Source organism: Schistocerca serialis, chromosome 1 (genome assembly GCF_023864345.2).
Source record: "Schistocerca serialis cubense isolate TAMUIC-IGC-003099 chromosome 1, iqSchSeri2.2, whole genome shotgun sequence".
Classification (NCBI taxonomy): domain Eukaryota; kingdom Metazoa; phylum Arthropoda; class Insecta; order Orthoptera; family Acrididae; genus Schistocerca; species Schistocerca serialis.
Window position 1 is genome coordinate 846,905,849 of NC_064638.1, and position 12,316 is coordinate 846,918,164.

General features: G+C 35.5%; 1 protein-coding gene across 1 annotated transcript in view; it reads right to left on the reverse strand.

Moving 5' to 3' along the window:
- LOC126439847 (uncharacterized) overlaps nucleotides 1-12,316 on the reverse strand; it is a 604,845-nt gene that overhangs the window by 294,158 nt on the left and 298,371 nt on the right. Inside the window, 3 exon segments of the mRNA XM_050090598.1 lie at nucleotides 2,760-2,846; nucleotides 4,467-4,538; nucleotides 11,255-11,398. Coding sequence (XP_049946555.1) covers nucleotides 2,760-2,846; nucleotides 4,467-4,538; nucleotides 11,255-11,398 — 303 coding nt within the window.

Below are 12,316 nucleotides of genomic sequence, written 5' to 3' on the forward strand. Positions count from 1 at the left end.
ACTGGAAACTGTTGCTAGAGTTTATAGATGAATATATTGCTGTCCCACATGCTATTAGGCCTACTGTACAAGTTGTACAAAATATTTCTGAATGTATAATATGATACTGAATTGATAGAGATAGTCACTAAAATATTATTTAATAAAATAATAATAATATTGTTGACAATATGATTACAGAAAAGAATAGATTTGTAGGAGTGAATAAAATAGTTTTTTTGTCTTTATACATATAATATTTGTATAATGTGAAAAACTACTCTCACAGTAAGCAAGTGAAAAAAAAAAGCTATGAAGGAAAAAAAAAAGAGGCACAGTGTGGTACATCTTTATAACAATATACCTGACCATTGGGAGCTGTACCATAAGTCTTCTTATAGGACCACTTTTATTTTAAAGAAAATTGATCCATTTCCATTCAAAATACAGCAGTGCATGAAGACAATTGTAACTGGCTATGATGCAATAATTGGTTACATGCATAAATCTATCATATTAACACTGTAAGGAGATACTGATGTGATCGAAGGGATCTGCTTAATTGATGGGCATTGAATACCATCATCTGATATTGAATGCTTTCCAGTTGCTGCCAACTGCAATTGGCAGATAATACTATATTTAGTGTGTTTACCTCTACGACAGTGGAAGTGAGGCATGAAGTTAGTAATTGCTGAAATGTTTTGGGAAAATTGAATTTGAAATTGTCTTATTTATTAGCATAGTAAATGTGCTAACTATAATTTTGTCTGCCTGCTATCATTGGCAGTGGTAAAAAAATCATGCAATACTGGGTGGACAACTCAACTATCCCTAACAGTCATGTCACTCAATACCTTCTTAAAATGTGTATGTAGTATTGCTTTTCTGTGATCATACTGTCTTTCAGAAAAAAAATGCAGATGTGTGGTAAATAAGGAGGCATGATATACTTTAAATGCAATTTTCAAGCATTACAGTATTATGCATAAATTACCATCAAATTATTCATATCCACTTCATGCAATTTGGTATACCAATTTTTTAAAAATTATGTGCTGTCTCCAAATGAAAGCACCTTGTTGCAGCTGATTCTTTACATTAGCCAATAATATTTACTTATTATAACTTCAGATGAATGAGAAAATGAAAATTGAAGTTCCTTCCATTCAGCATTATATAACTGCTCATTATATAACTGCAGTTAGCAAACTCAGTTCTTGCTTCAGAATGGTTTAGGATCTGAGAATATTGATATAAAAAATTGTGTTTCATGTGGTTCTGTTTATGTAAAATACTGAAATACATGCTCACAGGAGTATGCAAATAAGTTTCAGTTTATTTTTTATCAACAGGTAACATGTTTACCCTTTGCAATCTCAGGTATTATTTCTAAATAAAGTTTACAACCAAAGTTCTTTATTCTTTTAGGGACATGAATCACACATGTAGGAAAAAATGGTTTGCCCAGGGATTGTCATGTAAATTACCATGCAAAATTATGTGTGTTGTATGCAGTGTTATATTAACATGAACTCATTAAAACTTATACATAAATTATCAGCACAACACTAAGTTTGAATAGCTGTAATGTGATTAATATTACATTGTGTGATATGAATTCTGAACACACATTTACCTAATAAAATCATATGGAGTAGAGTTTAGGCAATTATATTGATGTTTGAATGTGACTCAGTGTAGCTCTAGACTTATTTTTGCAGAATCCTACCATAGCTGTCATCTCACCATAAGTTTCATTAAATTTTTGTAACTGGATGAGCATCTTGTCAAGGTCCTGAGAATATTACTATGGTTTCTTTTTCCCACCACTGCAGTCCTAGATACAGCTGAATGCTTACATTGCTTATAGTATACCATTGGTATTCAAAGCAACAATCCATCACCACAAAACCTGCAAGACATGCTTGTTGCCATGAAATGTACACAGAGCTGCAAACTGCTTTCAAACACTGTGCTTCAATGTCTTGTTGGTTTACAATGCCCAGAAAGCTAAAATGCAACACCACACCTTCCTAAATGCTGATTAAAGTGTCCATGCATGTGTATTTACAAACTTTCACTGATAAGCAAATGTGTACAGTTTGGACAGTGTGTAGCTTACGTGAAAAATTTTAGGTTAATGTGGACCAAAAATGGTGATAATGCTTCACTGTAATATTCACAACATAATGCTGTTGCATAATAATGTATTGGAAAGTTTGATGTGTGCAAGAATGATTTGGAAAAAAAGCTCCCAAGTACAAAATCATTAAAACTTTTCTTGAAATTATACTCTCAAGCAGTCATTTGTGATGACTGAGTTCCATATGATAGAGAAAAGAAGCTGAAAATATTTACAAAATGAAAAATGAGTTTTAGGAAAAGACCCAAGATCATACAGTTCCAAAAATATTGTTTCTGAATGGTCATGTGTCTGAAATTAAATCTGAAAAAGGAAAAATTAATCATTTTAAAGTTAATTATAAGGTTCATTTTTGTGATATAATTCTGAAAATTAGAGTTTGTTACCTTTTCTGTTCTGTTCCATGTATATATTAGTACACCTTTGTAACATATTGCAGCTTAGAAAATGCTTCATTCACCATACAGCACGTGATATTGGCATGAGAGGTATGAGTTGGGCAAAGGAAATTGGATAACTGAACTCACAGAATTCAGTTGTTCAGTGGTAATGTGGGATGTCCCTTATTTAGAGGAAACAAAACAGCAACACACTGTGTTTTCTAATGTTAATGACTCAGGAAATTTTGTCCTACCTTTGTAGCAAGCACCAGTTGTTGGATTGCATAACATGCCAGGTGGGCAGTGTTCACAACCAGATGGTACCACATTTGGTTCGGTACCTACCAAAGAATAAACTGGAATAAGTTGAGTGTGTTGTACTATAGTTTTAGATTATTGATTTTACCCTCTCCTACATTTGCAAATCAATTTCAAAAATATATTCAGTCTGCAAGAGTTTGAGGATGATGATTATAATAACAATAACAACAATAATAATAATAAAGTTAACTTATATAGAACAACCTTAAAGAGCGATGGATTGATCATGATTTTGAAGTAGTTTTGTTGATTTTTTTGGTAATAAATACAGTCTATGTTGAAATCCATGTTTCAAATTGTTGATTTGGGGGAAACTGCTTTCAGTTTCTCAGAACAGTAGGACATAATGTTCCTTCTGTCTACATCTGATACTTTTATTCTTACTGATTGGTTATTTCTAATTATTTCCTTTCATAAAAACATGTATATGAGTTGAAAAAATCTCAAAGAGTTCAATTATGCGTCTTTCAGTTAATTCAAAGGACAAGTACGTTCAAAACATTTTTATTTTGTTGGCTCACTACTGGCTTCAGTACCAGTAAAATCACACTATACAGTTAAAATGTTATTTAAGAAACATTTACAAAATATGTTTACCCTATTATGGGAAACACATGGTATAAAGTACAGTTTTAAAATAGAGGCAGTCGCTTACCCAATCACAATCTAAAAATGGAGGTCAATGCTATGCTTTAAATAGATGCAAAAATGCATGCAGAAGTGATAAGAGTCCCCTGTTTACAGATATTTGTTCCTTTTTATTTAAAAAAGGAAGTCACAGTGTAAAAGCTATCTAAGAAATTGTAGGATGGTCTGGTGATGGTACTTAGTACAGAAAATGTACAAAATAAAAGTGTGACTGTAGACTAAAGCAAATCTTTTTTTCTTGTTGTCATTTAACTGGTTAGGGAGGACATAACTTTCAGAGTTGTTGAATCAGTAGCAAAAAGATCTATTTGAAGTTATAGAGTTACCATTAGTTTGTATTTGTTTAAATTAATCACATTATGGAGGAACATCAGCAATTGTCACTTACTACGAAAAAAATTTATTTTCAGTCATAATCACTATCAACTTTTGCAGTTATTACCAGTTTTAATGTTGTCTTCAGACAAACAACCATGTTATGGTCATTGATCCAAATGATAATGTCATATTCAATTAACTTCTGTGGCCGAACATGTAACTGCAGATGAGCTGACCAGCATGCACAGCTATAGAAGATTATTGGTACCATTCTAATGACAGTGTGTCCCTAGATGAGTTAAGAGCTACAATTGGGCTGTCTGTCCGAAAATAACATAAATGTTTACACTGATAATCACTGCAAAAGATTGTTTATTAGTTTGTATATCTAAACCTGCAATAATGAAAGTTTCAAATGAAGGTACAGGAAAGCTGCAATGTTCTTTCACAAATACATAACTGACGTTAAATAATTTTTGATAAAAGTATTCATTATGGGTCAGAGACAGAAAAATAATCAGGCTAGAGCCTGAGAATTGCTCTAACTCTGTATTCACAAATGGCATTTTTTAATTTTTTAAATACAAATTTCACTTTGAATATGTTGTAGCACTCTATAAACACTAAGATAACAAGAAGATGAACTAATGTGCACTTTGAAAAAAGTGTCTTACTTGTAGAAACACAGTTGCAGCCATCACATATGAGACCAGATCTGCAGTCACTCGATTTTTGGCAGGAACAAACTGCAGAGCAAAGCAAATGGAACATTAAAGATTAAACAATTACTAAATGGTGTTCTGGTTCTGAATGGTTTATGTATCAACAGACTATTGTAATTGTCATCCAAAATTAGGTAGTTGCAAAATAATAGAAATGAATGTCCTTTATGAGACTGCTGGGTGTATTTCAGTTGAACATTTAATAGATACTTAACTGCTAAATACTAAATCTAGACTTTATCGAATGTTTATTAACAGAACAGGTGAGTGTAGGTGAAGCACCACTTTTACAATATTTCAATGTTTCTCTACAAGGGTGTCAGGAAACAAGCTACATTAACCAAAGTCTCTGCATGAAACATCAAAATTTCACAAATTTTCTGAATTTTGCATTTCATTGCTGAACTACCATATTCAGTAAGAAATCACAGTGAAATCAGTTATGAAGAAAGTGTGACGTAACTGGAGTATTTGAAAATAAGGCTGTCAGATCAACTTGGTATGTACTAATTTATTGGGAAGGTGATATGAGGGAGGGGATAGGCTGTCTGAGTTTATGACTTCAGTCCGAGGGCAATAAACATAGTTGTAGAAATCCATAGCTTTAGTCACCTTGGATTCAGAAGATGATTTGAAATGCTCGTATGAGGGAGGGCTGAATTGTTATGTAAAGTAATAGAGATATTATTTATACAAAAAACAAAAATGCACTTCTCTACATGCACAATGAACTCATTATTGCTCAGAAAAATTCAAGTTACAACATTGCATATTAATTATAATAATAATTTACAACACAGATAACCTCTGCATTCAAAGAAAATTTCTTCCTTTCAAGATATTTCCAAAGTTAAGAAAAACAAAAGTGTCACTTGGGACCAAACCAGTAAGGGGATTGGGTCATAAAAAAAGTTTTTATTTGTTTAAAATTTAAAGGTACATTGTGCTTCATACTATACATCAGCCCATGAGCTGGGGGTAGTGTCTTTAAATGGTAATCAAAATGGCTTGAGTCCCGCGTTCGAACCCAGCCACTGCTTAAATTTTGAATAAAAATCATCAGCAATGCTGATGAAAGATTTCCAGCAGAAGAAGTCACCTTCATTCTGCCGACGGCATTTTCAAAGAGGGGGAAGAGGTGGACAGAGTTTCAGGGCAATCTCTTGCACTTGGGTTGGGAAACTGCCCTAAAAAGGTGGAAGAATCATCTATTATCAATGGCACGAGAATGCAAAGCAATGGAAACCACAGCATTAAAGACACATATGTGTATTTACAGGATGATCTCTCCATTGGCACAAGATTGTTGATTAGTCTCCCATTTGGATCTCTGGAAGGGAACCACCAAGGGAGAGGTGATCGTGAGAAAAAGATAAAACAACCAATGAAAGGGTAACATTCTACAGTATGGGGTGTGGAATCTCAGAAGTTTTAACTCGGCAGGCTAGCTAGAAAATATGGAAAGAGAAATGCTAAGCCTCAAACTAGACATAGTGGGGGTCAGTGAGATGAAATGGAAAGAAGACAATGATTTCTGGTCAGACAAGTATGAGGCAGGTATAATGGGAGTAGGATTTGTTATGAATATGGAAGGTAGGCGGGAAAGTGAGTTACTGTGAACACTTCAATGATAAGTTTGTTCTCACCAAAATTGACAGCAGACCAATGTCAAGAACATAAGCCGAGTTATGCATGCCGAGAGACAGAGAAAGTAAGTGAGGATACTGAATGGGTAATTCAGATGGTAATGGGGAGACAAAAATCATAGGGGACTGGAATGTGATTGGGGGAGAAGGAAAAGAAGAAAGGATCATGGCAGAATATGGTCCAGGCACTAGGAATGAAAGAGGAGAAAGACTAATTGAGCTCAGTAATAAATTTCAGGTCATATTAGAGAATTCTCTATTCAGAATTCTTAATAGGAGGTACACTAGGAGAAAGACACAGGAACAGCCCAGCTGGATTACATCATGATCAGACAGAGATTCTGAAATCAGTATTGGATTGTAAGGTGTACCTAGAAGCAGATATAGACTCAGATCATAATTTAGTGATGATGCAGAGCAAACTGAAGTTTAAGAGAATCATATGGAAGAATCGGTGTGGTAGGAAATGAGATAGTGAAGGACTCAGGAATGATGAGATGTGGATATTATGATAAGGAATATCACAATGAGGTCATGCGAGAAAAAGCACAAGCTCATAGAAGGTAAAGATGGGGAAGGAACTTGGTCATGTCCTTTCAAAGGAACCATCTTGCATTTACCTGAAGCGATTTAGTGAAATCATGGGAAACCTAAATCAGGAGAGCTGGACACAGGCTTGAACTGTTGTCCTCGTGAATGCAAGTCCAGTGTGCTAACCACTGCACCACCTTGCTTGGTCAAATATCATAGTAGGCAGTTCATTTGAAGAGAAGTGGGCATCTCTAAAAATGGCAAACACAGATATTGGACACTCAGATATAGGTACAGGGATGGTAACTCTGAAGAAACCATGGGTAACAGAAGCAATATTTTTGTTGATCGATAAAAGGGAAAAAGCACAAAAATGTTCAGAAAAGGCAGCAATACAGCAATATAAATCACTTAGGAATGAAATAAACTGAAAGTAAAGGGCGGCTGAGGTGAAATGGATCAGGAAAAATGTGAAGAAATTGAAAAAAAAAATATTGTCAGAAGGACAGACTCATCATATTGAAAAGTCAAAACAGCTGTCAGTGAAACTAAATGCAGGTATGGTAATATTAAGGGTGCAATGATATTTCCACTGTTAAAAACAGAAGAAAGAGCAGAAGGGTAAAGAGTACACTGAAGGCCTCTACAAGGGGGAAGAATTGTTTAACATTTTCACAGTAGAAGACCCTGGAGGCAGTAAGGAAGACATAGGGGATTCAGTATTAGAGTCACAATTTAAAAGTACTCTGGAAGAATTGAGATCAAATAAACAAAAGGGATAGATAACATTCCATCGGAATTTCTAAAATCATAGGGGGAAGTGAGGCTATATGATTATTCAAGTTGATATGTAGAATTTATGAGACTGGGGATTTACCATCAGACTTTTGGAAAAATATCATTCACATAATAATGTAGATATCAAGGGCAGATAAAGTGCAAGAACTCCTGCACAATCAGTTTAACATCTCTTGCATCCAAGCTGCTTACAAGACAAATATACATGAGAATGGGAAAGAAGATTGAGGACCTGTTACATGATGATTAGTTTGCTTTAGGAGGGATAAAGGCACCAAGAGGCTATCCTAACATTCCACTTGATAATGGGAGAAAGACTGAAGAAAAATATATGCTTGTAGTAGAATGAGATTTTCACTCTGCAGCGGAGTGTGCGCTAAAATGAAACTTCCTGGCAGATTAAAACTGTGTGCCCGACCAAGACTCGAACTCGGGACCTTTGCCTTTCGCGGGCAAGTGCTCTACCATCTGAGCTACCGAAGCACGACTCACGCCCGGTACTCACAGCTTTACTTCTTCCAGTATCTCGTCTCCTACCTTCCAAACTTTACAGACGCTCTCCTGCGAACCTTGCAGGAGAGCTTCTGTAAAGTTTGGAAGGTAGGAGATGAGATACTGGCAGAAGTAAAGCTGTGAGTACTGGGCGTGAGTCGTGCTTCGGTAGCTCAGATGGTACAGCACTTGCCCGCGAAAGGCAAAGGTCCCGAGTTCGAGTGTCGGTCGGCACACAGTTTTAATCTGCCAGGAAGTTTCATATGCTTGTAGTATTTGTCAGTCTAGTAAAAATATTCAACAATGTGAAACAGTGCAAGATGTTCAAAATGCTGAGAAAAATAGGAGTAAGCTACAGGGAATGATGGGTAATATTCAATATGTACAAGATGGAACAATAAGATTGGAAGACCAAGAATGAACTGCTTGGGTTAAAAAGGGTGGAAGACATGGATTCAGTCTTTCACCCCTACATTTCAATCTATACATCGGAGAAGCAATGGTGGAAATAAAAGAAAGGTTCAAGAGCAGGATTAAAATTGAGGGCAAAAGGATATCAATCATAAGATTTCCTAATGGCACTGCTATTCTCAGAAAAAGTGAAGTAGACTTAACCAGGATATGTTGAATGGAATGAACAGTCTAATAAGTACAGATTATGGAAAAAGACAACAGTAATTAGAAGTAGCAGGAATGAGAATACTGAGAAACTTAACATCAAAATTGGTAGTTACAAAGTAGATGAACTCTAAAGAATTCTGCTACTTCATAAGCAAAAAACCCATGGTGGATAAAGCAAAGAGGACATAAGAAGCATACCAACATAGCCAAGGAGGGTATTCATATCCAAGAGAGGTCTACTGGTATCAAACATAGGCCTTAATTTGAGGAAGAAATTTCTGGGAATGTACTTTTGGAGGACATCATTGTATGGTAGTGAATCATTGACAGTTACAAAACCAAAGCAGGAGAGAACTGAAGTGTTTATCATGTGGTGCCACAGAAGAGTATTGAAAATCATGTGGACAGACAAGGTAAGGAATGAGGAGGTTCTTCGCAGAAGTGGTGAAGAAAAGAACATATGGAACTCACTGACAAGAAGAAGGGACAGGATGATAGAACACGTGTTATAATGCCAGGGAATAACCTCCCTAGTACTAGAGAGAACTGTAGAAGGTAAAAACTGTAGGGGAAGACAGAGACTGGACTACATCCAGCAAATAATTGAGGACATAGGATGCAAGTGTTACTCTGAAATGAAAATGTTGACACAGGAGAGGAATTTGTGGTGGGCTGCATCAAACCAATTACAAGATCACAAGACACAGAAAAAGAAAAAGAGTCACATTATAACTGGTTGAAGACTTTTGCATCAGTATCTCATTCTGAAAGTTAACAAGGAAGTAAAGTGTACATAGAAATTATTTTTCTGTACTCGTTTTTGGTTGTGTAAATCATAGCACAGCTGAACTGCTTTCTGGGTTTAGTAACAAGTGTTATCAAGACTTACAGTGGTAATATTTTCTTGAAGTGACATAAATCGTAACATATGATGTCTTAAAAGAAAGTTTATATTTGAAGTTTGAAGAGCTCTCTGCACATGCTTGGCCTGCAGGAATTCAGTCAATATGGAGCGATTCTCAGGAGCAGCCTGCATGTTCTGTGTGCGAGAATTTTACGAAAATGGTGATTCGGCAATTGTAGCATGGAAATTTTGCAGTGATGGTGGACTGAATAATGTAATTGATGCTCCAAATGTTCCCCTTAACCACAAATGGATCAAATTAGTTTGAGGAGACCGGTTCAACACTGGCCCAACCAAAATCTGGGTGACCAGGGCCATCAAGAATGGGCAAATCTGTGGAGAGTGTAAATTGGCCTGTTTGTGATGATCCTAACCTCTTTGTTCATAAGTGTGTAAGTTCTGTAAATGTGCATAGATCATCACCGTACTGAATTCTGCACTGTACTGAATTCTGTACCCCTGCAAAATTCAACTGGTGCAAGAATTAATGCGTCAGGCTGTCAGACATATCCTGCAGTTTGCTAAAGATGTGACTGAGTGTCTTTCATTTAAAAACATCTTGTTTTCTGATGAGGCACATTTTCAGTTAAACAGTCATGTCAATAAGCAAAATTGCCGCTACTGGAGTGCAATATATCCTAAACAGAAGCATGAGAAACCCCTTTGTTTGCCAAAAGTTACTATATGAGTTGCAGTGTCAGCTTGGGAAATAATTGGTCTATACTTTTTGAGGAGGAGAGCGGTTGAGCAGTTACAGTGTATTCAGTACATTATGTGACAATGTTAAATGACTTACTGGTACCTGAACTGCAAAATTTTCTGAGCTGTAACCATAGAACTTGAGTTCAGCAAGACAAAGCCACAGTACACAAGTCCAAAGTGTCTATACTGTGAGTTCATGAAATTTTCCATGGCAAATTGATCTCCAGGAGGGATGACATAAACTGGCCTTCACGCAGTCCAGATTTGAGCCCCATGGATATTTTCTATTGGGGATATGTCAAATCTAAAGTTTATGTCAATAATCTGATCTCTCAATTGAAAGAAAATATCTATAACGAAGTGGCAACCATCCAGATGTGTACATGCCAAGCTGTCATGCAAAATTTTGTTCATCATTTAAATAAGTTCCATATGTGTGCTGGATTACATTTAAATGACATTATTTTCAAGAATTCGTAGACTGTATATTTCAATAATAAATAAAGATTTTGTCTATAGACTTCAACCTCTATTTTATTTTGATGCATCAGATATAAACTTTCTTTTGAGACATCTGTACATTTCATTGTCATCACTCTCAAGTATCCCATTAACAAAGCCACATGTGAGGTGAAGCAATGGATCACCATAATCATTTCTTTGCAAAACATCAAGAAATCACTTTCTTTCCCCAGTTTGCTCAAATTCCTGGACTGACCATTCCCATCACAATGCAGTTTGTAGCTATGTGATGGGACAGTGAAATGCCATAGGAATTTGTGAACTGATAATGTATGATTCAGTGATCACCCAGTGTGTTTTGATACTGTCGCATTACTTTATCCACTTCCAAAACTACAATAACTGTTTTATGAAAGAGACACTCCATGTACCTCACCAATCAGTAACAGAGTTTAGCGGGTGGATGCATGCTGAGATTTGTTACTGCTTTAATTAGACTGTAAACTGTATTTAATACCAAGAAAATTACAACCCCTTGTTTCAGTACTTTGAAACAAAGGGCATCAAATTTAAATACGGCTTACCTTTTATGCAGACAGGTTGATGATCACGTACTTCACAATCATGTTGAGTGCTGCATGGATTGGAGACAGTGCATGGATTCTGACATTTGCCTTTGATGCATGCAAATTGAGCAGGGCACTGATTGTTGTTGATGCAGCCAATAACTGTTATGCAAGAGTAATTTAAAATATCTCTACATAGTAGTATAAATAGTTAATAATTATGTTTATATGGTAAACAAAAATAGAGTGCAAAATACATTTAGAAAGCAATCTGTGAAATGCGCTTGTTGCATGAAATTCCCAATTTCTCTAATGACAATCAGTCAATTGTCTCAGATTAAGTGGAACAAAAAATACACTGCAGAGTATTGCGATGTGTCACTGTTACATTTTTAACTTGAGAAAAACCACAAGATTTGACTGTAACTTTTTATTTCCCTTTTTTCCACACATCCTAATTTTAAATACTGAGAAACCCTTTGATGCAATGTCCGAGAATTTTCTTCTTTGTATTTTGTTTTTGTTATGCGTAAAGTCCACCTGGTTAATGTAAAACCACATGTTGGTCACCCACCAGTCTTGTTTTCTCACTCACCTCAGCTTCCAGTTGTCTGTGACAAGAAATGATACTTTTTTTGTACTAAATTGGTCTCTTAATAAAAATATTTTGACTTAAGTGTGTCATTTATGAAACACAAAATAAGTGACAAGCAAAGAGGTCATAGGGGTTCCTTATTTAATTAATAGTTTTTCTGTGGTATTACCCTAAACACCTATAACTTTTTTGAGAAGTTTAAGAGTAGTCATTGCTGTCAAGTTTTGCCATTTCAGACATGTTTAAGAATTAACAGGAGGCATTATAAACTGTAGTTAAAGAATTCTGTAACAGAAATTGAACATTAACCTGTGAACAAATGTGTGGCAATAAGCCTGGATAACTAATTTGGAGCATGGTGTTTTACTGTGTCTGTGTGCAAAGAAACATTATACCTATGAAAATCATATTTCAAGAAAAAATTCTGTAGAACAGGTTTCAATAATTTTTAGAAGTGTAATATTTTAAATGCATGTTTGACAGAA